The 27,862-nt window shown below is 44.0% G+C and overlaps 1 protein-coding gene across 1 annotated transcript in view; it reads right to left on the minus strand.

The window, feature by feature from the left end:
* The window catches only part of PHF21B (PHD finger protein 21B), a 338,743-nt gene that overhangs the window by 103,100 nt on the left and 207,781 nt on the right, over window positions 1–27,862 (minus strand). Inside the window, exon 4 of the mRNA XM_061582401.1 lies at window positions 21,149–21,496. Within this exon, the coding sequence (XP_061438385.1) occupies window positions 21,149–21,496 (348 nt within the window). The remainder of the gene's footprint in view (window positions 1–21,148; window positions 21,497–27,862) is intronic.

Raw genomic sequence — 27,862 nt, forward strand, 5'->3', positions numbered from 1 at the left:
AGCCATGTTCACAGAGTACCTGTAATCTTAATACTGACCTTGCCCCATATTCTGACCTTGATCTTCTGCATTTTAAAAGTTAAAAAAATGCCTGGATGATTTTTAATTAATTTAAGAAATTTTGGCTGGAACCCAATTATAACGTCGGGCATGCTCAGTAAGAACCAACTGTCAGAGTTCTAAAAGCCAGACTCACAGCTGCTGGGCTTGACTAATCAGGAGGCCACACCCACACCAGACTTTGATTTCACTTGAAACAGTCATGGCTTCCCTCAGAGAATCCTGGGAAGTGTAGTTTGTGAAGGGTGCTGAGAGGAGACTCCTGTTCCACTGACAGAGCTCCAGCGGCCAGACTGGTTTAACAGTCAGCGACTCTGATTGAAGGTCTGTGAGGGGAACAGGGTGTCACCTAGCAAGTCTCGTCACACTTCACTAACTACACTTCCCAGGAATCTTTCAGAGAAGCCATTACTGTCCAAAGTGAAATAAAGGCCTGGTGTGGATGTGGCCAGGGACAGCTTTAAATTTGGGTGGAAGGCTGCATGTGCCTGCTGTAGAATTAAAAGGTGAGAGAAACACTGAAAAGCAATGATACTGTTCACAATATTTTCCTTTTGGAAAAGAAAGGGGCTTCCCCTCTGCCCAGTGCCCACCCACCCAATCTCCTCCCGTCCCCGCCCCTCCCCCGGGTCAGTGTTGGACTATGACCTGGGAGACTAGGGTTCGAATCCCCACACAGCCATGAAGCTCATTGGGTGACCATGGGCCAGTCACTGCCTCTCAGCCTCAGAGGAAGGCAATGGTAAAACCACCTCTGAATACCATTTACCATGAAAACCCTATTTAAAGGGTCGCCATAAGTTCGGTCAACTTGAAGCCAGTCCATTTCCATTTTCAAACATGATTGCACAGAAATAAATCCCATTGAACTCAAAAAGTATGCAACTGATCAAACTAGGGTTGCCAGGCCCAGCCTCCAAGAGGTCTTCTATATCTTTAAAAGTTGTGCAGGGGGAAGGAAGAATTTCATCTTGTGGTTTTTCCCATTACAGTGTTGCAAGAAAACCTGTACTTGGCTGAATTTTCTCTCCTCTTATAAGCACAGAATCATTCTCAGGCCCTGAGCCTGGCAACCCTAGATCAAACCCACCCTCCCTTCTCCCTCCTATCCCCTCCCTCTTGCCCCTTCCCTCCCCCTTCCTTTGCCCCTCCCTCCCCATCCCCTTCCAACCCCCTCCTTCCCCTCCAATATGCTCCTCCCCTTTCCCCCTCCCCCTCCCCCATGGTCAGTTTTTCCTATCCTAACCATGATTCCATAGGAGTAAATCCCATTGAACTCAAGAAGCATTCAAATGATCAGACCTGCTTTTCCCCTCCTTTTCCTCTCCTCTCCCTTCCTCCTCCCCTCCCTCTTCCTTCTTCCTCCTCCCCTGCCCACTCCAGCCCTCCCTCCCTCCTCCCCCTGATCAGTTTTTCCTATCCTAAGCATGATTGCACAGGAGTAAATCGCACTGAACTCAATGAACATGCAAATGATCAAACCTGTCCTCCTCCTCCCCTCCCCCTCCTGCCTGCTCCCATCCCAGTCCTCCCCTCTGCCTTTCCTCCCCTCCCTCCTCCTCCTCCTCCTCTCCCCATCCCCTGTGGTCAGTTTCACCTATCCTAAGCATGATTGCAGGGGGGTAAATCCCACTGAACTCAATAAGCATGCAAATGATCAATCCATTCTCAGCAAGTTTGCACAGGATCCCATTTCTTACCCCCCGGATTAAAAAGCAGAGAAATTAACTAATAGGCAAAAAAAACCTTGCAGTTTAAGAATGTACCTATAGCCCACAGATATTTCTATCAGACTTTAAAAAGCAGGGAAATTGGACAGCTATAGTGAATGCACCAGAGGAACAGGAGACCTGACCTCCTCTCTGAGATATTGGACTGCCCTACAAATTGGTCAAAATGCAAACACAATTTGGGTTGGTCTTTCACAGTCCAATCCACTTGCTGTGTAGCTTGGAGGAATTTGGTAACACGTGCCTCTGAGCATATGGTGAGTGGTGGCAACGCCTGCAATCAGCCCAAATAATAGATACAAGACATGTGCTGTGCTGATCTTGTTTTAGCAGGGACGAAGCAACATTATTAAGACAGTTGATATAGTTCAGATGGTCACTTTAAATATGTTTGATTTAATTTGCAATTTTTGTGACGTTTCCTATAGGAAATCATTTTCTTTTGTTTCTATTTCTGTGAATATGTGAAATACAGCAACACTTGGCAAAATTTACACTAAAAGACACCAAGCATAATTGTGGGATAATGGCACTGACATCTGCAGAATAGTCTCCAGTGGACCTCAGGAGTGTCTCAATTTGCACAAGATAAAACAGTGGGAGGTGAAATAAATTCTAGCAAAATTCTAGATGTGCTGTATGTTTTTAATTGACCGTGCCCACCTTGCCTTAAATGAAGTGGTTTAAACATAGCAGGCTGAAAACATGCATCCTCTTTTTTCCAACAGCTAGAGTCATTGCTGAAGTAGCAACATATTGTGTTGTTGTTATGTGCCTCCAAGTCGACTGCGACTTATGGCGACCCTATGAATCAGTGACCTCCAAGAGCATCTGTCATGAACCACCCTGTTCAGATCTTGTAAGTTCAGGTCTGTGGCTTCCTTTATGGAATCAATCCATTTCTTGTTTGGCCTTCCTCTTTTTCTACTTCCTTTTCCCCCCAGCATTATTATATTTTCTAATGAATCATGTCTTCTCATTATGTGTCCAAAGTATGATAACCTCAGTTTCATCATTTTAGCTTCTAGCGATAGTTCTGGATTAATTTGTTCTAACACCCAATTATTTGTCTTTTTTGCAGTCCATGGTATCCGCAAAGCTCTTCTCCAACACCACAAAACATATTGTAATCAGTCTGATTTTACATCAAACTGCAGTTTCAGATTCAACTGTTAATGCACTAAAAATAGAAACACAACATTATTATTATTATTGTTGTTGTTGTTGCTGTTGTTGTTATTTGTTTCTACCCCACCTTTTGGCCAAAAGGCCCTCAAGGCGGCTTACAAAAAATAAACACAAATATAAATATACATCAATAAAAACAATGACATCCCCCAATACTTGTCTCATGACAGCCTTCATTAATCTCCTCAGAACATCTCCCCGCTCAAAAAAAGATTCCTCTTCCAGCTTCCAGTGATAAACCCACTAACGACCACTGTATTAATTCCCCTTAATTATTCCTCTCAGGACAACTCCCCTCCCCTTTCCTGTTCAAAAAACACCCCCACCCCAAATATCCCTCTTAGGAATCCCATCCCTGGTCTCCATTCAGCTTCCAGTCATAGTTTCCCCACCCCACCATATTATTTTATTTATTTTATTTTTATTTATTATTTCAATTTATATACCGCCCTTAGCAGAATAGCTCTCAGGGCGGTGAACAAACAGATAAAATACAATATATCATAATAAAAATCATAAAAACATATACAAACAAACAACAAAAAAACACTACAAAAACACAATACGACAAAAATTAAAAAATACGGATTAAAAGATTAAAATGGTTAAGAAAATTAAAATGCCTGGGAGCATAAAAAGGTCTTTACCTGGCGCCGAAAAGATAGAAGTGTAGGCGCCAGGCGTACCTCTTCGGGGAGGCTGTTCCACAACTCAGGGGCCACCACAGAAAAGGCCCTAGATCTAGTAACCACCCTCCGGGCTTCCCGATGGGTTGGTACCCGGAGGAGGGCCTTAGATTCTGAACGAAGTGAACGGGTAGGTTCGTATCGAGAGAGGTGTTCCACAAGGTATTGAGGTCCCACGCCGTGTAAGGCTTTATAGGTAAGAACCAGCACCTTGAATCTCGCCCGGAAGCAAATAGGAAGCCAGTGCAGATGCGCCAAGACAGGTGTTATACGCGAAGACCGACTGGTCCTCGTCAGTAGTCTGGCAGCTGCGTTCTGCACCAGCTGAAGCTTCCGAATTGTCTTCAAGGGCAGCCCTATGTAGAGCGCATTACAGTAATCCAATCTTGAAGTTACCAGAGCGTGAACAACGGAGGCGAGGTCGTCCCTGACCAGATAGGGGCGTAGTTGGGCTACCAGACAAAGATGGTAAAACACATTCCGTGCCACCGAGGCCACTTGGGCCTCGAGAGACAGGGAAGAGTTGAGAAGAACCCCCAAACTACGTACCTGTTCCTTCAGGGGGAGTGTAACCCCATCCAGAACAGGGTTAACATCCACCATCTGAGCAGGGAAGGCATTCACCAACAATGTCTCGGTCTTGTCTGGATTGAGTCTCAGTTTATTAGCTCTCATCCAGTCCATTATCACTGTCAGGCAACGGTTCAGCACATCAACAGACTCACCTGAAGAAGATGAAAAGGAGAAATAGAGCTGCGTGTCATCAGCATACTGATGGCAACGCACTCCAAAACTCCTGATGACTGCACCCAGCGGCTGCATGTAAATGTTGAAAAGCATGGGGGACAAAAACGACCCCTGAGGGACTCCACAATGGAGAGTCCATGGTGTCGAGTGATGTTCCCCAAGCACTACCTTCTGGTGACGATCCGCGAAGTAGGAGCGGAACCACTGCCAAGCAGTGCCCCCGACACCCAACTCCGCGAGTCTCCTCAGAAGGATACCATGGTCGATGGTATCAAACGCCGCTGAGAGATCAAGGAGAATCAACAGAGTATTAATTCCCCTCAAGGCATGTTCCTCCCTCCAATAACCCCTTTCCAGGTCAAAGACCTCCTCCCAAAAATTCCTCATCCTTATTCCCTCCACCATCACCCCCTTATCAGGACAACCAACATTCCCCATTCGCGTTCTTTTCCAACCCCGAACTTGGCCTCCCCTCCCTCCGTAAATTGCCTCTATTTTGAAACACAAAAGGCTGTCTTCACCATCATATGACACTGACCAATAAAAAGGCTTTGAAATTAATAAAAAATAAATTTGACACAGATTTCTAGGATGAATAATGAGGGAAATAAAATGTTCTAGATTAGATTCTCTGTAGAAACATTAGTAACACAGGAAAGAAGCAAAGTAAGAAGAACACCAACAAACATACAAAAATATAATTCTCCATCTTTGGAGATGGCAGGTGTTGCCACCACTCACCATATGCTCAGAGGCACATGTTACCAAATTCTTCCAAGCTACACAGCAAGTGGATTGGACTGTGAAAGACCAACCCAAATGGTGTTTGCATTTTGACCAATTTGTAGGGCAGTCCAATATCTCAGAGAGGAGGTCAGGTCTCCTGCTCCCCTGGTGCATTCACTATAGCTGCCCAATTTCCCTGCTTTTTAAAGTTTGATAGAAATATCTGTGGGCTATAGGTACATTCTTAAATCGCAAAGTTATTTGCCTATTAGTGAATTGTCAACATAAAACTACTTAATGCATGTATGCTATACATTTGGAGGGCACAAAGTTGGGGAAAACTTGTAGAATACATTATACAATTGCTCTGTGAATCTATTTTAACATTAAATAAATAAATAAATATGCTCATGGTGCTAAATAAGTAATAAAAAGAAGAGGAATGTTTTTTATGTACTGTGGCATTTTCAGTACTGAAGCCACACTGGCTTGTTTTTTCCTGTAATCTGCTCTGGGATTACTTTTAGTAATGAAGAAGGGACGAGAAATATTTTAAATAAATAATATATTTATAGCATGAATGGACAAAAGCATAGATGAATCTCCGTATGCACTTGGTAATGTTTGAATGACAGCAGCCTCATAGATGTTACATAATTTCAGATTTGCTTATAGTGTTTGTGGGAGCAGCACAACTCTGATGTTACCTTAAGCCACATGATGATTGTTCAGCTGTTGTATTTTGTTGAGTAAATAGAGACAGAAATTACATATGTAAGCTAAACTCTCCCTTCTTAGAAGTTTTGCAATAAAACAGCTTCCCTGAGTAGATGATGCTGAAGTAAACCTAATAGGCAAAATATCTAGAGTGCAGGTAGGAGCTTTGGTATAGTGCAGGGATGGTGAATGTTTTTCAGCCCAAGGACTACATTCCCTCATGGAGAACCTATGGGGTGGGGAGTAATATGCCAGTGGTGGGCAGGCCAGAGGTAAAGGTAGGTGGGGCAATGGATGTGCCTCTTAACCTTTGTACAGTAGGCTACATTCCAGCCACAAAACAAGTGAGGTTTACACACACAGAGACACCCCTCCGTCCAGACAAGTAAGAGACCTTCTCACAATTCAATGGCACACTCCAGCCATGTAAAAGCACTCAAGGAGGGCATGGAGCAGGGCTGGGGAGGGCTGTGCCAGGGAGAGAAGGGATGTGGGCTGGGGAAGTGGGCTGGCTTTGGAAAAGTCCAAATGGCTTGACAGAGAGACATGGAGGGAGTGCAGTTCCTCATCTCTGGTGTAGTAGTTGAGATTACAGTAGAATTATTTAATTAAATATCCTGCCATCCCCCCCAAAGAGTGACCCAGGATAGCTAACAGCACTAAATCTGTTAAGATTATATCCAAAAACAATAATTAAAATGACAGGTTAAATTTCTGCACTGCCTGAATGTTCCCATCTCCTTCCATGACCTAGACAAAGAATGATGTCTTTGAATTGATATTGGTAGCCTTATTAAAGCATATTTATACACCAAGTACAATGCATATTTGGTGGGATAGTATCCTGAAACCTACACTTTGGAATTCATAAAGATTTTTTAAAATTTCTTGCTAAATTGCCATTAGTAAAATCAAATTATCATCAACAATTGTTTTCTTAGAGATGGAAAAACATACCAGGCGTCCTTGCTCAGTTCCTTGTATGATTCTTTACAGACAGAAATAGATTAATTATCTTTCAGATGCTTCAGTATAATTCAGCAGCTACACAGACCTAAATTAATTTGTATTATTTAAAGGAGTAAAGGAAACCAAAATGACATTTCTGGCACATATAGTCATCCTCCCCATTTTTGTTAATGTATTTATTTTTACATTAATATCCACGCAGAAATAAATCCAGGTGTTCCACAATTAAACTAAGATTACAAGCATACTCAGCCATGGAGAAAAGAAACACATAGTTAACATGTATCCCCAGATTGCTGCTGTTCTAATACACTATGTATAAAAATGTAAAACTAGATTGATAAAAATCTTTCTTTCATATCTTTAAATAAACTATTCACCAAATTTTCAGCTGTGTTAATAATACCAGCTGCTAAAATTTTGCAAGGACTAGTCAAAGGACTAGAAGGAAACCAGATTAATGTGGTTAGTTAAGTTTTTATAGTGAGAACCAGTAGATGAAGAAGCATCTTTTGTAAAGAAACCTATCCTTTAAAAAGGGGGTGGGGGAATGGTTCAAAGGTAATGCCAAACTATGATTTGGTTCTACGTGTTTGTGGATGTAAATTCTTTGTCTGCTGTTGTTTAGTGGCTTACTTAAGTTCATACCACTAGCAAACTGTTATTATAAGGTTTTCTAGAAGATAAATTTAGGCATCCCCAAGAGTCTAGAGACATTTGGTGGTGGCAAGGAATTAATTCCATTATTATCAGTTACTATTATTATTATCAATTATTATTATTATCTATTATTATTATTATATATGGAAACAATCTATGGGATCTGGGGAAGGAGGTTAGTAAACACACCTGTTTTTCAGACGTAATGGCAAAGCATGGTTTACTGTTACAGCTGCAAGCACCTTTGATCTTGCATGCTCCTTTCCTCCATTCCTGCTTTCTCTCTGTGTGTAGAGAGGTATTAGAAGCTTTCTTTCATAGTTTGCTGCGCTAGTGAGCATGTATGGTTTACACCCACAAACATAGTAATTTAGCAAAATAGGACAATAGGTTTCTTTTAGGTCATCAGTATCCAGTGGCATGCAAACAATAGTGAAAAAATCTAGCTAAAAATCAGAATTCTTTGTCCCATCACAGCCAAATTTGCTAAATGCTGAATCTGCAAATGGGAATTTTCTAGGACACATGTCCCACTGTTTAATTGAGAAAAACACTTTGGTATTGGGCACAAGGTGATGAGAGAGACCCTAGGCAAGGCTTCTGAAAAATCAGTCAGGGTTAAGTAAGGCATTTATAACATCATGTATGTGAGCAAATCAATTCTGTTTAGCAGCAAACATCTTAGTTCAGTTTCAGTGTATTTGTTTTGGCCATTAATTTTAAAAAGTCCTCTATAGCAGGGGTGGGGAACAGCCTGAGGGCCACATTCCTTCATGGGCACCTTTTGGCCAAGGTGCAATAGATGTTACTCTTAACATTTGTACAGTAGCTTGCATTCCAGCCATGCAAAGCTCACAGCGTGCACATGCACGCACACACACCACTCTCCATCCAGACAAGAGTTATCACAGTTCAAAATTGCCTTCCAGCCAGGCAAAAACACTCAATGAGGGTGCACAGCGGGGGTAGTGATGGGTATAGCCAGGGGACAGTCCTGATGGGTTAACAGAGAGATCTGGACAGGCACATTTGTCCTCTGTGCTAAAATTCCCCACCTATGCTCTATATTGTGTTTAAAAATGGAATGTGACTGCCTTCAAGTCGATTCCGACTTATGGCGACCCTATGAATAGGGTTTTTATGGTAAGCGGTATTCAGAGGGGGTTTACCATTGCCTTCCTCTGAGGCTGAGAGGCAGTGACTGGCCCAAGGTCACCCAGTGAGCTTCATGGCTGTGTGGGGATTCGAACCCTGGTCTCCCAGGTCGTAGTCCAACAGCTTAACCACTACACCACACTGGCTCTCATATTGTGTTCAAGCCCTTGACAAATTAAAGCTGCAATCCAGTATCTGCCTTCCTGGGAGTAACTCCCATTTAATTCACTTGGATTTTTGAGAAGACATAGGACTGTGCTGTAAAATATGTATTGGTTTGGTGTACAGTTCAAAGTGCAAGATATAACAATGTGTGCACAGCCTTTAATCAAAGTAGATGTCAGAGAATAGATGCCCTACTTCTATTGGCAAGAAATAAACATGTATTTCCTAGATGTCATCAGTGTCCACAATTATTTTAATTTTTTAGGGGGAAAAATACTTTCTTATACATTGAGTCTCGATGCAACAGAATAATAAATCCTCAATTTGCCTCTACAGACAGAAAACTACAACTTATATGGAACATTTTGGTATCTACCTTCCAATCTAGAAGTAGTCATTAACTGAAATTTAAATATAACAAAGACTCTGCTCAAGGGGAATGTATCCATTTTGATGTAGTAATCTTTCAGTTTGTGTTTGTAATTGATCTTGCTTTACCCAAGGAAAAATCTGGATTCTATTCATGGATGTCTAGTTGAACTGGGAGTATACATTTTCAAGTCTAGTTTTAAATTCCTTGCAAGCAATTTTATCCTAGTTTGATTGAAATAGACTTCTGAAAAGCAATATGAATGCACCAAGTGAACAACATTCTGCTGCCAAGAAATCAGATTAGATACTTCAGAGTAAATTTGCTCAAGGAAACATAATTTTGGAAGTGTTTCTTGGGGCATATTGATTAGTTTAAGCCAGTTATTGAAGACTGATAATGAGTCCTCAGCCAAGGGTATCCTTGTTTCGTTCTTAGAATAACAGAAAATGTACATTTTAGGATCCATAGAACAATTCTTAGCATTTTATATTGAAAATAATTTGAATAAGAGGTCCTACAAGTAGGGCCCCATAGCAAAATGTTGCAGTGTATTTTCAGCTCCTAATATTCCTGTTCAGGGCTTCAGCATTGTTTGGAGTTTCCAGGGAGGGGCAATATTAGGAAAGGGGCACATTTCCCCCCCTCTCCTGTTGTGCCAGAAAATGATAAGGGCTTGGGTTTGGGGCTGACTGCCCATTCTGATACTTATTGCTGTATAACTGGGGTGGGGATGGGGGTCTGGACAATGGGAAAGGGAAAACTTTTTCATTTGTTTACTCCATCTGAAACATCACGGCACAGTGCAAGGGAGAGAGTTTTTTTAACCACATGGATTGTATGTCCCAGGCCCAAAATACTTAGTATAAACTGCCAATTCCCTCTTCACAACCATTCCCTACAGCAACTGACATTCAATAGATTCTGGAGTATCTGTTGAATTGAATCAGCACCCACCATGTTAAATTGTTTTTATTTACCCCTCTGGAGATCCCATCCTCATAGTGTCTTTTCCCTATACAGTTGCATAGTTATGTTTTCTAAATTTGAGCCATTTGTAGATATCTGTATATTTGAGCCATTTGTAGACAACTATGGTTCAAAATCGTGCAATTCAATAATGATGCTTAAAGGAATCCAGCTTTACTGGATCCCACCCCAGACTTCCAGGTTTTGTATTCCTGGAAATGTTTTCTAGATTGGAATGTAACCATCTGGAATACCCAACTACCCTCTGGACTACAGCCTCATTGACTCCCTCATTGAATTGCATAGGGGGGACATAAAGGAGCTGCAGCCAAAAAAGCACCATGAAGAGAAAAAACAACCCTCCTCCTGAAGACCCCCCCCAGGAGACGGGAGGGTTTCAGTGGGGAGATTGCGTCTTTCCTTCACTAGCAGTTTTGGGGCTGTAGCCTTTTTAAATTCTCCTAAGCAATTCACTGAAGACACAGACCTCTATAGGATTTCATAGCAGGGTTCAAAAAGATTGCAGCCTCAAATCCTGCTTGTGTGAGGGAGAATCTGAAGACTATTGCTCCAGGTGGCCATTGTTGGGGTCGTGCATCTTTCCTCCCACCAAGAATGTTGCCATTTACTACCCTGATTTGCACAGGACTTTTTTTTTTTTTTGCAAAGGATACTATTCTTATGCAACCCACAATGTCCAGGCTGAAAAATAGCCCCATGCAACTGGGGAAGTCCCTAATACAAGGAGCCAGTACAACTCCCTTGGGTTGTGCCAGACTATTCTATTTGGAGATTCTGGAATCCTGAATTCTGTCCAAAATTCAGCAGGAGTGGAATTTGCCGGATGTTGGAATCCCAAACAATAATGGAACAAAACTGTTGTGCCCATCCCTATAAATTAGTGGTAGACTGCAACATCTAAGTCAGATAAGTCCTTATTAAAAAATTTAAAAAACTTTTGCTCCTCTATAGGTTCCTCTATAGACTATTCTTATGGTCTCTCATGCTATAGCTCCACAATTTTCAAAAACTTTTCATTGTCCTTGATTTTAACTGGAGTCTCCAAGGAGTACCAAATATATCTTTGGAAATTTATTATTATTATTTATTTAGAATAATGCATAATCCACTTAATGAAAGAACACCTAAGGGGGATGCATGGAATTAAGCTAATTCTTTTTCAAAAGGACCTAGGACTCTTGTTTGTTTGAAGAAGAATTTTTACAGAAGAAAAGGAATTAACACATTATGCTTAGCTGCTTGTTGCAACATACTCAGCTAATTTGCATTCATGATCATACCAAGAAGAATTACCTTTTGAGACAGAATAAAAAGGTGCAATTAAAAGGCCTTAGTCTGTGTTCATATTTATTGAACTATGACCATTAAGTGAAAGGAAGACATATCCCAATTTAATAGGCAAGGAAACTAGAGTTGTTGCATTTAGTAATATACCTATATTAGTTAGGACACAAATGTAATATATTATTTTTATTATTACCATCATCTTTATGTAAGGCTGCTCAATAGCATTGTTATCTGAGCAGCGTACAAACATAAAATGATCAAATACTATTAAAATATGCTCAGAGGCACATGTTACCAAATTCTTCCAAGCTACACAGGAAGTTGATTGGACTGTGAAAAACCAACCCAAATTGTGTTTGCATTTTGACCAATTTATAGGGCAGTCCAATATCTCAGAGAGGAGGTCTGGTCTCCTGCTCCCCTGGTGCATTCACCATAGCTGCCCAATTTCCCTGCTTTTTAAAGTTTGATAGAAATATCTGTGGGCTATAGGTACATTCTTAAACTGCAAGGGTTTTTTTGCCTATTAGTGAATTTCCCTGCTTTTTAATCTGGGAGGTAAGAAGTGGAAGTCTGTCCAAGTTTGCTGAGAATAATCATTTGCATGCTTATTGAGTTCAGTGGGATTTACTCCCCTGCAATCATGCTTAGGATAGGTGAAACTGACTACAGGGGATGGGGGGAGAGGGGGGAGGAAAGGCAGAGGGGAGGACTGGGATGGGAGCAGGCAGGAGGGGGAGGGGAGGAGAAGGACAGGTTTGATCATTTGCATGATTATAGAGTTCAGTGCGATTTACTCCCGTGCAATCATGCTTAGGATAGGAAATACTGACCAGGGGGAGGAGGGAGGAAGAAGGAAGAGGGGAGGGGAGGGGAGGAGGAAGGGAGAGGAGAGGGAAAAGAGGGAAAAAGCAGGTCTGATCATTTGCATGCTTCTTGAGTTCAATAGGATTTACTCCTATGTCCCTGGCCACATCCACACCAGGCCTTTATTTCACTTTGGACAGTCGTGGCTTCACAAACTACACTTCCCAGGATTCTCTGAGGGAAGCCATGACTGTCTCAAGTGAAATCAGTGTCTGGTGTGGGTGTGGCCCGCTGATTAGTCAAGCCCAGCAGCTGTGAGGCTTTTAGAACACTGACAGTTGGTTCTTACTGAGCATGCCCGATGTTATAATTGGGTTCCAGCCAAAATTTCTTAAATTAATTAAAAATCAACCAGGCATTTTTTTTAACTTTTAAACTCCAGAAGATGAAGGTCAGAGTATGGGGCAAGGTCAGTATTAGGACTACAGGTACTCTGTGAACATGGCTGATTTTTAATGAATTTCAACAGATTAGGAGAACTCAGAGGAAAAAAGTCCGAAAGGGCTCTGGATTTCCCCCCGCTTTTTTTAGACTTTGAACTCTCTCTCACTGTATTGTGTATCACCATGAAAATTGAGAGGGTTGTTAAGCAAGCGTTTCTGGGTTCAGGACTATAAGTTTTGTAAGGTTTTGTAAATGAGCTTATGGGAAGCATCAGAATGGCATGGGGGGTATTTTCAATTTAACATTGCGGAATGTGAAAAATCCACGCTGGCTATAGTATACAGCCACTCCTGTGGCTGTATACTCTTATTCTTCAGTTTTGTTCTGTACAGTAATACCTCAGTTCCTTCCAGGAACAAGCTCCTTTTAAGGAAGGCTTTTTTTCAGGTGACACTGATCAGCTTTGATTTGCTATGGATAAACTTTCAAGCCTGTGTCTTTGCTTTAAGGTGAAACTGACGAGCAAGTGTGTGCACTTTGCATTAAAGAGATCACTTGCTTTCTCCTAGGGCTGGGGAGGGAAGGATCCAATAAAAATCAGAGGAGGAGGAGGAGAGGATGAAGTGGGTGGGTGCCAGTTAGACACCCTTTAAAGCCCTGTTGAAGTTGCTTCCATCAATCTTAGGTGGGTGTAGGAACCTATCTCTGTTCTTTCCATGTAATTCTTACCTCTGCTTCCAAAGGTTCTGTTAAAGAAGTTATATCCAGGAATGCATCTACTGAGGTATTACTGTATTTACAATGGCCTATGTCTCAAGCAAGATCCTCCGTGGCATAGAGTGGTAAGCGGTGGTAACGCAGCCGAAAGCTCTGCTCACGGCCGGAGTTCGATTCCAACGGAAGGAGAAAGTCGAATCTCCCATAAAAGGGGTTGAGGTCCACTCAGCCTTCCATCCATCTGTGGTCGGTAAAATGAGGACCCGGCATATGTAAAAGAAAGGGTAAAGAAAGGTGGGGAAGGAACTGGCAATCCCACCCCATATCTACGGTCTGCCTAGTAAAGGTCACAAGACGTCACCCTAAGAGTCGGAAACGACTCGCACTGCAAGTGTGGGGACACCTTTACCTTTTTTTATGTCTCAAGCAATGAAGTTGACTGACTGACGTATGGGACCATCAAGAGGCATCCTCAGCTGATCAATATGGGAACAGGCACAATGACAAGTATCTAGGTCCTAAACTGCGCAGCAGGGATGAGGACTGTGGTCCTCCATATGTTGGTGGACTACAGCTCCCCTAATCTGCAAATGCTGACCATGCTGGCTGGGCCATGATGGGAGTTACGACTCCAACAACATCTGGAGGGCCACTCCACTCCTGTAGTATACAGTTTTGTATGTCAATACAAGCATCTTGAACTGGGCTCAAACATATAGGCAGTCAGCGTAGTTTTTTCAGCACTGGTGTAGCATATGCTCAGCAGGCTGTCCCAGACAATATTCAGGTTGCAGCATTCTGCACCTGCTGCAGTGTCCAACCTTTGTGATACCAGTACATGAATCACTGTGGCCACACTATCTTTGTCCAGGAACAGCAACAACTGGCACAACAACTGAAGTTGCCCAAAAGTGCTCTTATCATGATGGTCACTTGTGCCTCCAAAGACAGCGAATGATCTAGGAGCACCCCAGGAGCTTCTTGAGTGTGTGTGTGACTCCATCCAGTTCTTGGAGCCAGGAGTCATCCATTCATAGTGTGTCCATCTTGTCAGGTTTGAACCTCAGTTTCTTTGCCCTCATCCTGCACTCACTTGAGAACCCCACACAGCCTTTCCTGACTCAGATGATACAGATAGAGATTCTGCTGCTGATAACTTAATAATAAATAATAATAAAATTTTATTTTTAGGCCGCCTATCTGGCCGAATGAACGGCCACTCTAGGCGGCGTACATAATTAAAAATACAACATATAATACAGTTTTAACATATAAAACAATTATAATCCACCAACCTACATCTATACACTGTAAACTAAAATTATCTAGGAGACATGTATGCCCGCTGAAACAACCAAGTTTTCAATCCTTGGCAGAAACCTGCCAGGGAGGGGACATGGCGAACGAAGGTCGTATGGCAAAGAGTTCCAGAGGGTGGGGGCCACAACTGAGAATGCCCTCTCTCTGGTCCGCACCAGCCTAGCTGTCTTAACTGGTGGGACCGAGAGAAGGCCTTGTGAGGCAGATCTCATCAGGCGGCATATTTGGTGATGCTGGAGGCGCTCCTTTAGATAAACTGGACCGACACCGTATAGGGCTTTAAAGGTTAACACCAACACCTTGAATTGGGCTCGGTACACAACTGGTAGCCAGTGCAGATCTTCCAGCACTGGGGTGATATGATCCCGGCGGCGGCTGTTTTTAATCAACCGTGCCGCCGCATTCTGTACCAGTTGTAATTTCCGGACCGTCTTCAAGGGTAGCCCCACGTAGAGCGCATTACAGTAGTCTAAGCGAGAGGAGACCAGGGCATGCATCAGCCATGGGAGCAGATGGACTGGAAGGTAGGGTCGCAGCCTCTGTATCAGACATAATTGATACCAAGCTGCCCGGCTCACCGCTGACACCTGAGCCTCCATGGACAGCTGAGAGTCAAGAATGACCCCGAGGCTGCGAACCTGGTCCTTCAGGGGCAATCTAACCCCGTTCAGCGTCAGGCCAATATCTCCCAATCTTCTCTTGTCTCCCACAAGCAGTAGCTCGGTCTTGTCAGGGTTCAGTTTCAGCCTGTTTCCTCCCATCCATTCACTTACAGACTCCAGGCACTTGGCAATAGTCTCCACAGCCAACTCTGGTGAGAACTTAAATGAGAGATAGAGCTGAGTGTCATCCACATATTGGTGACACTGCAACCCAAATCTCCTGATGATAGCTCCCAGCGGCTTTACATAGATGTTAAACAGCATGGGAGAGAGAATAGAACCCTGTGCCACACCACAATTGGGAGGCCAAGGGTCTGAAACCTCCTCTCCCAATGCCACCCTCTGGTGCCTGTCAGAGAGATAGGAACGGAACCACCGTAGAACAGTGCCCCCAATTCCCATTCCCTGCAGGCGATCCAGGAGGATACCGTGGTCAACGGTATCAAAAGCCGCTGAGAGATCCAGGAGGACGAGGAAGGAGTGTTCTCCCTATCCAACGCCCTCCTTAAATCATCCACCAGAGCGACCAAGGCTGTTTCAGTTCCATATCCAGTCCTGAAGCCCAACTGGAATGGATCTAAGTAATCTGTTTCCTCCAAGTGTGTCTGTAGCTGTTTGGCCACCACACGTTCGATCACCTTGCCCAAGAATGGTAAATTGGAGACTGGGCGAAAGTTGTTTAAATCTTGGGGATCCAAGGAGGGGTTTTTCAAGATGGGCTTTATTACCGCCTCCTTGAGGGCGGATGGCAATGCACCCTCTTCCAAGGAAGCATTTACCACCGCCATGATCCCTTCGCTCAGTCTCTCTTTGCAGCCCACAATGAGCCATGTGGGGCAAGGGTCAAACAAACAAGTGGTCGGTCTCACAGTAGAGAGCACCTTGTCCACTTCCTCAGAGGGAAGAGGTTGAAACCGATCCCACCGGACCGGATCGCAACTGATTGCCTCTGGCCCGCTTCCTGTGTCCACGGTGTGCGGAATTACGCTCTTCAGGCGATCAATTTTATCAGCAAAATGTTTTGCAAATGAGTCACAGGAGGCTTTAGAGTGCTCCATGGGTTCCTGGGCAGCTGGACCGACCAGGCTTCGGACCACTTGGAACTACCTCCTGGGACAACATTCTGCGGATGCAATAGAGGCAGCAAAGAAGCCCTTCTTTGCTGCCTTTGTTGCCACTTGGTAGGCTGCTATTGCTGCTCTAACCAGTGACCAATCGTCCTCGGAGCGAGACTTCCGCCACCGGTGTTCTAGCCGTCTCACCTCCTGCCTCAAACCCCGCAACCGTGGTGTATACCATGGTGCGGTCTGAGTTCTATTCAGGGGGAGAGGACGTTTCGGAGCCACCCGGTCTATTGCCCCGGTGAGCTCCCTATTCCACTCTGTCACCAAGGTTTCGACCGGGCGGCCTTCAGACAGCTCCATCAGTTGGCTCCATCAGGCGTCTGGGGCGGACCATCCGAATCAGTCCCTGTCCCCTGCGGAGGGTGTGTGGCAATAAGAGGTCCATTTTCACCAGATAGTGATCTGACCATGACACGGGGTTTGAAGAAATAGCCCCCATTTTCAGAGCACTACCACCCCCTCCAGAGACAAATACAAGGTCGAGAGTGTGACGAGCTACATGGGTGGGCCCACAATTACTAAGGTGCAGTTCCCAGGAAGTCATGGTTTCCATGAAATCCCGAGGGGCTCCTATGAGATCCGTCTCGGCATGCAGGTTAAAATCCCCCAGAACCAAAAGGTTGGGGGAGAGAACCCGCACAGCCGAGATAACCTCCAGCACCTCGGTCAGGGAGTCAGCTGTGCAGTGGGGTGGGCGGTACACAAGAAGAATCCCTAAACTGCCCTTAGGGCCCAACCTCCAGTACATGCAATCAACAAACTTGGTCTCATGGAGAGGGGGTCTGGCAAAAATCAAGGACCCCCGATAGATAACTGCCACTCCCCCTCCCCGCCTACCAATCCTCGGCTGCTGCGCGTACTGGAAACCGGCTGGACACATGGCCCCAAGTATAGGAGCTGAGGCCTCGTCCAGCCATGTCTCCGTAATGCATATCAGGTCTGCGTTCTCATCCATGATCATGTCATGGATGAGAGATGTTTTCTGTACCACAGACCTGGCATTACACAACAGCAGTCGAAGATTGGTTGGAGCTGTACATCCCCCAGTTATCTCCGGGTCATGAGCAGGCCTGGTACAGGGGATGGATATTATGCATCTATCTCTTGTTCCCCGAAACTGGCCTGGCCTGCCCCTAGCACCTTTCCGGCATCTGCCGCCTAGCCTCTGAATGTCGTGGCCTCCCACCCTCCCCACCGGAACTCTCTCTGCTATGCACATAGCCCCCTCCCGTCCGGGCCTCAACAGAATCACCTAGCCCTAACGGCCCACACAGAATTCTACAACTGTTATTAACCCCTCCCTTCCCAACTCCGTTCCACCAGGCGCTCCAGTCGAGCACACCGGCTCACTAGGCCACTCCTCGGCGGCGTTTTCTCGTCGCCGCCACCGCCGTCGCCGCTGGGCTGCTCCTCCTCGGCGGCCTCACTCCTTGGGTCACTCCTCAGTGGCGCTTCCACAACTCCACCGCCACCGCGGACACTTGTGCTGTAGTTTGGAGACTTACTGTTTCCAAATATTATACAGATGTAGTTTCTTAGGTTAACTACTCCCTCTCTGGGATTATACAAACAGCATTTCATTATGTTGCAAGAAGAATATCTAGAATAAGAAAACTAAATAATAGGCTTTAGGCAAATGCCTAACCAAAAGGCATTTAAAAGGGCCCATAGGTGTTAACTGATATAAACAGCTGTATTGCAAAATGTCTAAAGTTAGCCATACGTCTAAATGGATTTTCACATTCCTAAAATGATTTTCACAAATGGCTCTGGGAGCGTGGTAGAACATAACTTTATTTTATTTGTATTTATTTCATTTTTATGTGATCTATATTCTCTTTTCTGTCTTAGACAGGAACCAAAGGAGTAAATGGACTCAGAAGACTAAACAGTTTATTCCAGCTAGGCTGGTATGTATTCTGGGCTTAAAAACAAAAACCCCAAACAAAACAAAAACCCAAATTCTGTGCCAAGATTAACTGCATTCTCTTAACTGTATAAATTATGTATATCAATTATTTCCATGTTTTATTTTGCATAATTTATACAGCCTATACAAGTTATGAAGCGATATAGGAAGTATGCAAGGTACTGACTGAAGATCACACCACCACCAGCAGCCCTGGAAATCTTATTCAGCCACTTTGTGAGATTTTACTAAATATTACTGGTGCACTTTGAAGCCGGCACACAAACAGACTTGTTGGCGGTCGGTAGGTTCTCAGGAATCCTGACTTCTGCACCCAATTATCACACTCTGCAGGTGTGTGTGACTATTCAAGACCAGGATTACACACAGCCTCAATAACACTACTCTTCCCTCCACCCTCTACCTGCTTAGGAGGGAAGAGTGATGCCAAACCTATCAGAATCTGACACCCACAACCATTAAAACGCTATTTATAAATGTATCAATTGCTTCTCTATAATAAAAGCAAAATGAAAAACATACTAAAATGAATAAAATCAGCAGAAGTAGCCCCAGCTCTGAATAATCAACAGCATAATTTAAAAGGTCCGTAGAGGGAGGCAATGGTAAACCCCATCTGAATACCGCTTACCATGAAAACCCTATTCATAGGGTCGCCATGTCAGAATCGACTTGAAGGCAGTCTATTTCCATTTATAATGAAGACATTTCACCTGTAAGTGGAACTTAATAGTACGGAAGAGTTTGCTGTGTCACAAAGTTTCACATAGTCAGTGCCACAACAGAAAAGGCTCAGTCAGTGCCACAAGGCTCCATGCCAACCCGAGAAGGACATAAAGCTATTATAGGGAATTATGGAGAGAACAGTTGGCTTAAAAAACCCTAGAAGATAAATGTTTTATACTTTAAAAAGTTAATTTGCACAATAGTTGTACTAACAATTACCTTGATAAATTTCATTACAAAGGTGTAAAAGCATTGCTTTACTTCCTCATCTGTATTATTCACCACAGTCCTTCCACCAAAGTGCCCATACCTCAATGCCCCCACTCAGCAACCATTTACAGACTTGTCCTCCTCCACGTCTATGAATGGAATCATATTGCTCTTTCATCCCCATTGGGTTTCATGCTTTTACTGCTTCTCCCTCACCACTGCAGCTCCCATTGTAGTTACCAAGCTACCCTCTTACATACATACCCATTCCCACCCTCCTATCCCCCACGGATTAGCCTGTCTTCTAATCTGCCTGAACCAACATACTCCGCACAAGTGATATGGGATGGAAAACTCCCCCCCATTTTCTGTTTCATAAGTTCATGAGTAACAATGAATGAATACCAACTGCAAATAAATATTAGGCAAGTGTGGCAGTTTTACAGCTTTGTTTACTAAATAAAAGTAAAATAAACATGCTGAATTAGATCATTCTCAAGGGCATTGGAAAAATTTCCAATGCAAATTACTCGTAGGAAAAGAAATTCCTATTCAAAATTTCCTGGAAAATCCACGGATTTCACATTACTTCTTTCTGCAAGCAGGCCCCACTGTTCCCTCATATCCCAACTATAGCCCCTACCTGATGCAAAACCTTTTGTTCCCTGCTGCTCTTTCAGTCACGCAACCCTTATTGCCATCAGTCTCCTTCGGACACAGTTCGTGCTTAACGTAATCCTTCCTAGTCCCTCAGTGGTAACCACACTATTCATGATCTCTATTAGCTCCAGTTATCACCTTTCCCCTCTAGTCTCCTCACCTTTGCCATATCCCATGCCTGTAACAAAATCCCCATTCCCACCCTACAGTACTTTTCAGGAGGACAAAATAGTCCAACTTCATTGCAAGCCACCTCTATGCTCCTTGGAAAAAATGTCAGAATATGAATACGGCCAATCAATATCACTTCCTGGCCAATCAATACCACTTCCTCCAAGCTGTGCTACACGGGCTACAATTTACCTCCCCCCCCCTCCTCTCTCTTTCCATCTGAGACAAAAGGCACTCTGCATATGCTGGCCACACACTGTGTCTTGCATCCAACATCCACCCACCCAACAGGAAAAGGTTTGCTTCACCACGTTGCACATGGGAAGGAGCAGTACCTCACACACTCTGCATACAGAAAGCTCCAGGCTCAAATCCTGGGGTCTCCGGTTTAAAATGATCTAAGGGAGCTGGGGTGGGAGGGAGCCTTGCCTGAGACTCTGCAGAGACCCTCAGTCTGAGTAGACCCAAAGCAGCAGAGCATTTTAAAAAGATTACTGTACTTGGCAAACCCATCCCCTATCTCGCCCCTCAGATCCTGATCTTATAGGCTACCCCCTCCCACACCCACTCTCTCTCCTCTCTTCCTTCCACAAAAGACTGAATCGTAAATCAATTACTGACTGATAACAGCCATACTTGAGCAAATGACCGAAGTTTAAGTATTCCAGGACTATCGAGCACAAAACAACAGGCACAAATTATCTGGAAACTTTCAGAAAAGTAATTCGACGACGAACGACCACCAGGAAAGTCGAGAACATTCACCCTATTTCGGACTCCAGTTGTCCCACAAACACATCCCACACCTGGGGCGATGGCTTCGTCCATTTGCACCCTTTTCCTTAATTTGAGGAGAGCAGATCCTCCTCCCCTGCGCGCGCCACAGCCCCCCCCCAGCTCCCGCCTCCTTCCCCCTCCGCTGCTCACCTGGGAATGGGGTCCTGGCTCGGCGGGCGCGCGGCGGGCGCTGCAACCCAGCTTGGTCTGCAGGTTGATGGGCGCGCTTTGCGGGGGCTCGGCGCTGCAGCCCAGGCCGCCATTGAGGTGCGCGGTCACCATGGCGACGGGACCCTTGGATGGAAGCACTGAGAGAGCCAGGCTCTGAGGGCCAGAGCTTTGGCCGCCGCCGCCTCCGGACGCTTTGAGGAGCGCCGGCAGCGCGGGTTGCTTTGTGCCGCTGAAGCTGCCCCCGCTGCTGCCGCTGGCCCCGCCGCTGCTATTCCCTCCTGCGCTTCCCACCAGCACCGCGGCGGAGCAGCTCCGCACCGCCAGCTTCTGCAAGAGAAAAAGGAAAAGGAGAGGGGCGGTCAGGCTTCCCGCCTTTTTAAAGCGTCCCCCGCCCACCCTCCGAGGGAGTGAAAGGCGCGTGCGGGCATGAGCGCGGCACGCGACACCGCCAGGGCTCCAGAACACCAAGGCAGGCTGCCGAGAAGAAGGCACCCGCCTGGAGGAACAACCGGAGAGCCCTCCTGCTTCTCCACACGCCTGCTCGGCTCCACACAGCCCCGGAACAGCCGGGATTATGCGCCACGGAGCAGTCCCAAAGCTTACGGACGGCTAGGAGGCTGCCTTCGGCTCGCTAACGGCCGCGATTTTGGCGTCTGGCGTGGGCTCTGCCGTTTCGAGCCTGCTTCTCGCCCCCGCTGCAGAGGAGAGGCGATCGCTTATCCCCGCGTGGAAAGGCGTGCGAAGCCGGCATTGCTCCTTTCATTTGGGGGAAACACTTTTCGCGGTCCACTCACAGCTGAGATGGGCAGAGAGTGGTCCGCTGGGGAGGCTGCTGGCAAATTTTTCCACCTCGTGCCTGCTGGAGGCTCACAAGAAACGCACGGTTAAGCGGACCTTGATTTGAATCGGCAAGCCGCACACACAAATAGGCGTAGGCGAGGGAGCATCTTGGGATCACTTAACTCACGTTGCCTGTGCCTTAATTGTTTATCGATCCCGATCATGCATTCTCGCTTTTCGTACATTTAGCACACCATGGTGAACCGCAGAGACTCGAGTAAAAGAGTCGACCCCCCCCACTACTCCCGCTGAAATGCAACAACTGCACTAGTGCTTTTTGAAAAGTATTACTTTAACGATAGTGTCAAAGTGAATCCAGCCTGACAAAAGCAATAGTTTTATCTGTTAGGACGGTCTACGCATGTCCCTCTGAAATCAATGGGAGCTGAGAAATAGGTGATGTTGTGTAGCTCCTATTCATTTCCATTAGACTTGTGTAGAAGAACTTCAAGGTGGATTATGCCACTGCAAGCCGATCCTTTTCACATTTACTTATTCTGGAGTAAGTCTTACTGTGGAGCTTACTCCCAAATACATGTGCATAGGGACAGGGCTACAGCTTTTGTCAGTAATATATTAGGAGACATCAAACCTGTCATGAACAAGTCACTACAAAACTTTGCCTTCTGTCTGAAGCAGCAGGAACTATGCAGCCCAAAGATTTGTGCACTCCTTGATAACAGGTACTTTAAATTCTAACCAGCACATATACTGTGTCTCCCTCACCATCCCAGTTCTTTGGGGAAAATATCCATTCAGACGTTCTGCTTTTTAGAACGTGTTATATTTTTTAATTCTTTTGAATGAGTCTTCAGTCCTAGCCCTTCCTTTCTGCTATGGACTTTTTTTTATCTAAATCCACATGATTAAGTCTGGTGTTTTCTTACTCTACACCTCCTTACCCTGGCAGTGTATATTTTTGGAACCCACGATATTTTTTGTGATGATGTGATTTTAGGTTGTTTTAATTTTTCTGTTGTTGTAACCCACCCTGAAACCTCTGGGTGAAGGGCCAGTAATGAATTTTAATAACAGCAGCAGTAGCAACGCTCAATATGCAGTGCAGGTGCTTTTTTAATCCATAAGATGTCTAATTTTACTACCCCGCTAAGCTTGCTTAATATAACACAAAAATGCATTAAAAATAAATATTTTTGGACTGTAAAATTATAATAGCTATAAGAATTTTGTTTTGTAAAAAAAAAAACGTTTGTGTGAACAGTTATTCCCCCTCAAAAAAATCTTGATCTATCCATACATTCAGGGAAGAAAATACTACAGAAATATGAAATTTATACTTTTGCACATTTATGCATATAGAAATCTTTGTACAAGGATGGTGACAAACATCTTGTTTTGATGTTATTTCATATTATTCTTGTCCCACTCCCCATGTAGGTTGGAGGGTGGTATGCATGGTATGTGCCTCCCATTTTAGCCTCATAACACCACTGTGTGGTAGACAAGACTGAGAGATCACCGAGTAAGCTCACTGAGTGAGGAATCTCCAGTGTAAGGATTGTTCTTCAGTCGTATCACCCAACTGGCTCTTATTAAGAAAATTTATTTGAGACATGTAGTTTTCTCATAGAAAATATTTGACAATCTATTGTTTATTATGTAGGTGATTCTTCCTTTGACATTAATGGGATTACTGAAGATATGAACAGCTCATACATAAAGCTCAGATCTGAAGTATCTAATGACAGACTTGTTTATTCAACCTTTGTTTTCTTAACAGTAAAATAAAGCTTTATACATTTTATTGATTCCATTGCTGATAGGATCAGTGTACACACTTTGTACAATAGTGGGCACAAGCACTTTAAACATTTAAAGGAATTAAGTATGTACTTGAGTCTTCCAATGAAATTTGGAAAGAAACTATGGCCCACATTTTAAAAGTTTATAAAACTGAAGAGAGAAATCATGTTTTAATGTTTATCTGTCATGTTCCACAGGAAGTCTGAAAGTTATTTACAAAAATAAAATTCCAATATACAATACACCAATGTTTTAAACAGTATAAAACTCTTTTGTCAGACCCATCAACTGCTGCAGAAATTAACATGCAAACGCCTGGCACCAGAGAGATGCCAACAGCAGCACCAGGCAAGCCTCTCTGAAGACAGCATAAGCAGTGAGCCACCGTTTGGACTACCGCCAGAGAGGACACATAGAAAATGGGCTTTGGTGATAACTTTAGGGTCTGGACAGACTAATATGGGGAAAAGACACTCCTTAAGGTATTGAGGGTCTCAAGCTAAGGAAGGCTTCATGGGATAACACCTGCATGTTGAATTAGGCCCAGAAATGAATTGTAGCTGGTGTTACATGTTCACTTTGCTTGCTCCCTGTTAATAATCTGGTTGCTGAATTCGGCACCACCCGCACTTTCCAAATAATCTTCAAGGGCAGGCAATGCATAGCACTTATTCAGTCTTGAGGTTACCAGGACATAGATTGCTGAAGCCAGAATGTCCCCATCCAGATAGGGCTACACTTGGGCTACTTGCCAAAGCTTATAAAAGGCACTCTGCAGCAGAGGTGCCTCTTGTGACAGTAATGGATCAAAGGGTACCCTCAAGCTGTGCATCTGATGCTTCAGAGGGAGTGTTACCTCATCCAGAACCAGCTGAACACTCAGACAAAGAAACCCCCTAGTAGTAGTGTCTCTCTTGTCTAGATCGAGCTTCAGTTTATTGGCTCTCATTACCATGGGCTGACATCAGTGCAGCACATTCACCACACCTATCCTGATGACAATGCACTTCAGAATTCTGGCTTTCCCAACTCATGGAATTCATGCAGGCATAAAATTGGGTCTGATGTGGACTGCCCCAACATGATGATTCTCTGATACTTTTTCTCTGGCTTACTAGGACTCAGGTGCAGGAAGGGACTATGGAAGACAATATAGTAGGGGCTCTAGGGTTAGACAATATACTTTGCCAGGGGTATGTAAGGGGGCATCGAAAGATGATTGAATCCATGAGAAATGTAATCCCCACAGTTCCTAGTGCCCATAAGTGCACCTGTAAGCATGCAGAGAGGTGTTTAGAGATACTGCAATCCTGTGAAATATAGTAAGTTCATAATGTCACTTGATCCTGCCTCATATGCTCACAGCAGGATACAGGGATGCTGAAGACCATAGGAAGTGCATTTCCCATGTCTCCTGATGCACCAATATGCTACTCTAGATGCATTTGGCAGCCTAGATGCTTAGGCCCTGTGACAATGGAGCTCTGGAGCTTTTCTGTCACCCCATCATAAAGTTAAATTTGGGGAGCAGAAAGGATAGTTGGGACTGTGATCTGAAATAGATCCATTTAGGATTGGCATGATGTTTGGCAGAGTCTGCGTTCAATCCCTGGGTTAATCAAGAGGGGAAGCCCTCAGTTTTTGTATGCCAACAGATCACTACTTTTCTCTCATATTGTCATAGGAATTGGGGGTTCGTTTGGATGATGTCAGTTGGTCCCCTTCAGCCTGTGATTTTGTTAACTGTGAGGATGCAGTTTGTACTGGAGAGAGTTGCTGAACTGGTCAAACCACTCCTTTTATAAGTTAATAGTTCTGGTCAAGCCAGTTTCTTTGTTAAGCTAATAGTCCAGCCAAGTCTGCCAAGTGCCCCCATTAACATGTTTAAAGACTTGGCCAAGAGAAAATGTGTTGCAGGAGTAGCCTTCCCCCACTCCCCTGGCTGGGGCAGGAGACATATCTTGTGTTAGTCTGATGTGGAGCTGGGAAGACACAGAGTGGGTTGCTCTGGGTGCTGAACCCCAACCTATGGTTTTGAGGACTCCCCTAGAAGGCTAATAGGGAAGCAAGATCTATTGGAGTGTTAATGCTGAGAAGCCTTCCAACTTGTGCTCAGGGTGTATAAATGTGTAAACAAAACCATATATCCTAATGATACCAGTCTCTGCTGACTTTCATTCCAAAGGAACTGAACCATGGGTAGGTGCTAGAACCCCTGGAATTCTCACCACACAGAGATTGGGGTGCGTTCAACAATATGTAGTCATAAAGTGTATTACTGTAATTGACTAGAAACACATACTTCAGTTGTGCATTTGTATTCAAGAGGTGCTTTTTAAATGTTTCTGAGTTAAAATGATGTAGACCTGGGGTTTTCAAAGAGTGGTCTACAGACCACCAGTCGTCCATGGGCTCTATCCAGATGGACTGCAGCAGCAGCTCTGGGGAGCAGTGTAGCTACATGTCTGTGTGTGTGTAGAATGGCAAGCATGGTGGCTGCTCTGTTGCTCTTAAAACCCAACTGTCCGTCCCAAAGGTGAACAGGATAGATCGGAAGTGACCAAGCGATAAGGCTATCAGTGACTATTAGCCATGCTAGCTGTGCTGTGCCTCCACGTTTGGAGATAATATGATTCTGAATACCAGTTGCGGGAAACTACAGCGGGAAGAGTGCTCTTGTACTCAGGTCCTGCTTTTGGGCTTTCCATGGGCATCTCGTTGGCCCCTGTGAGAACAGGATGCTGGACTAGATGGGCCACTGGCCTGATCCAACAGGCTCTTCTTTGGCTCTGCCTTCCTCAGAGGAATAAAGCCACAGCTGGTGGCAAGATGGGGGAAGGTCCTAAGGGGAGAAAAAGGGCTGACAAGGCACTTGAAAGGAGTGGAGCATCAGTACATGGGAATGAAGATGCAGAAAGAAAGCAGAGGAGAAGCTGAGAACACACATGCAAGAGAAAAAAAGAGTGACTCAGTCACAAAAAACAGAAGAACTTTGTTTAACACAACAGGCACTTCTATTGTATTAAAATATTTGCATTGATTTTTAATTGAATTTTATTGCTTCTTTTATTTCTTACTGTATTTTATTTTATTAAAATTTGAATTCCATATAATTTTAAAAATACTTTAGAATCTAGCGTAGCACATTACAACCGCTAAACAACAGGCAGAAAAATAATTAAGTGGTCCACCAACACCCGCAGCAATTTTCAGGAAGTCCAGGTGGTGCAGTTTGGGAACCACTGATGTAGACTATGAATACAAAAAATGCACTGACTGCACATCCAAAGTTGCTTTTTTTGTAAGAAAGCTTCATTCACAATGTTCCATCTAAATATATTTAGAATCAAGATATTAGAGAGCAATATGAATCCATTAAGGGGAGGTTTAGCATTGATTTCAGTGACCTGTTAAATGTATTTGTGTCACTTCTTGCAATGAGATATAAATGCAGTGACTTACTGGTTAATTTGACATACCTGGATGTTAACTGGGTCAGTTTAATTCCAGTCAAAGATAATACATCCCAGTTATTTCAGGTTAAATGGAATAGGCATCTTTTTTGTGCAAGCATACCGCAAGTGCTTTGAGATAAGGTATGTTTGAATAAAAACAATACATTTTTGTGAAAACTGCATTTGAAACACATCTTAACACTATTATAATTTAATAGAAATCCAATTTGTTCTGGCTTCAGTTTATTACTACTTTTACCAGACCTGTTAGCAGATCAATTGCTTTTTATGTTGCAAAAGGTACTGGATATAGATACAATTCCTGAATTTGTTCTTATATAGGTTTTAAGAAAATAAAAAGGCCATCACCTTGCACCACATATGAATGCTACTGGATGGATGCTACTGTATTCAATGCTAATCCTACTCAGAGTAGACCACTGAAATTAACAGGCATAACTAACATAGGGTCATTAATTTACAGGGTCTACTCTTAGTAAGGCTTAGTTGAACACAACCCAACAGAATCATTTTTCAGTTTTCAAGTGATAGTTCTATTTATTTCTTCCTAGATAATATTTCTGTAAGGTGTCATGCTGTAATCACATGACAGCATTCTAACTGCTGTGGGAAC

Source organism: Rhineura floridana, chromosome 8, assembly GCF_030035675.1.
Source record: "Rhineura floridana isolate rRhiFlo1 chromosome 8, rRhiFlo1.hap2, whole genome shotgun sequence".
NCBI classification, from domain to species: Eukaryota; Metazoa; Chordata; class Lepidosauria; order Squamata; family Rhineuridae; genus Rhineura; species Rhineura floridana.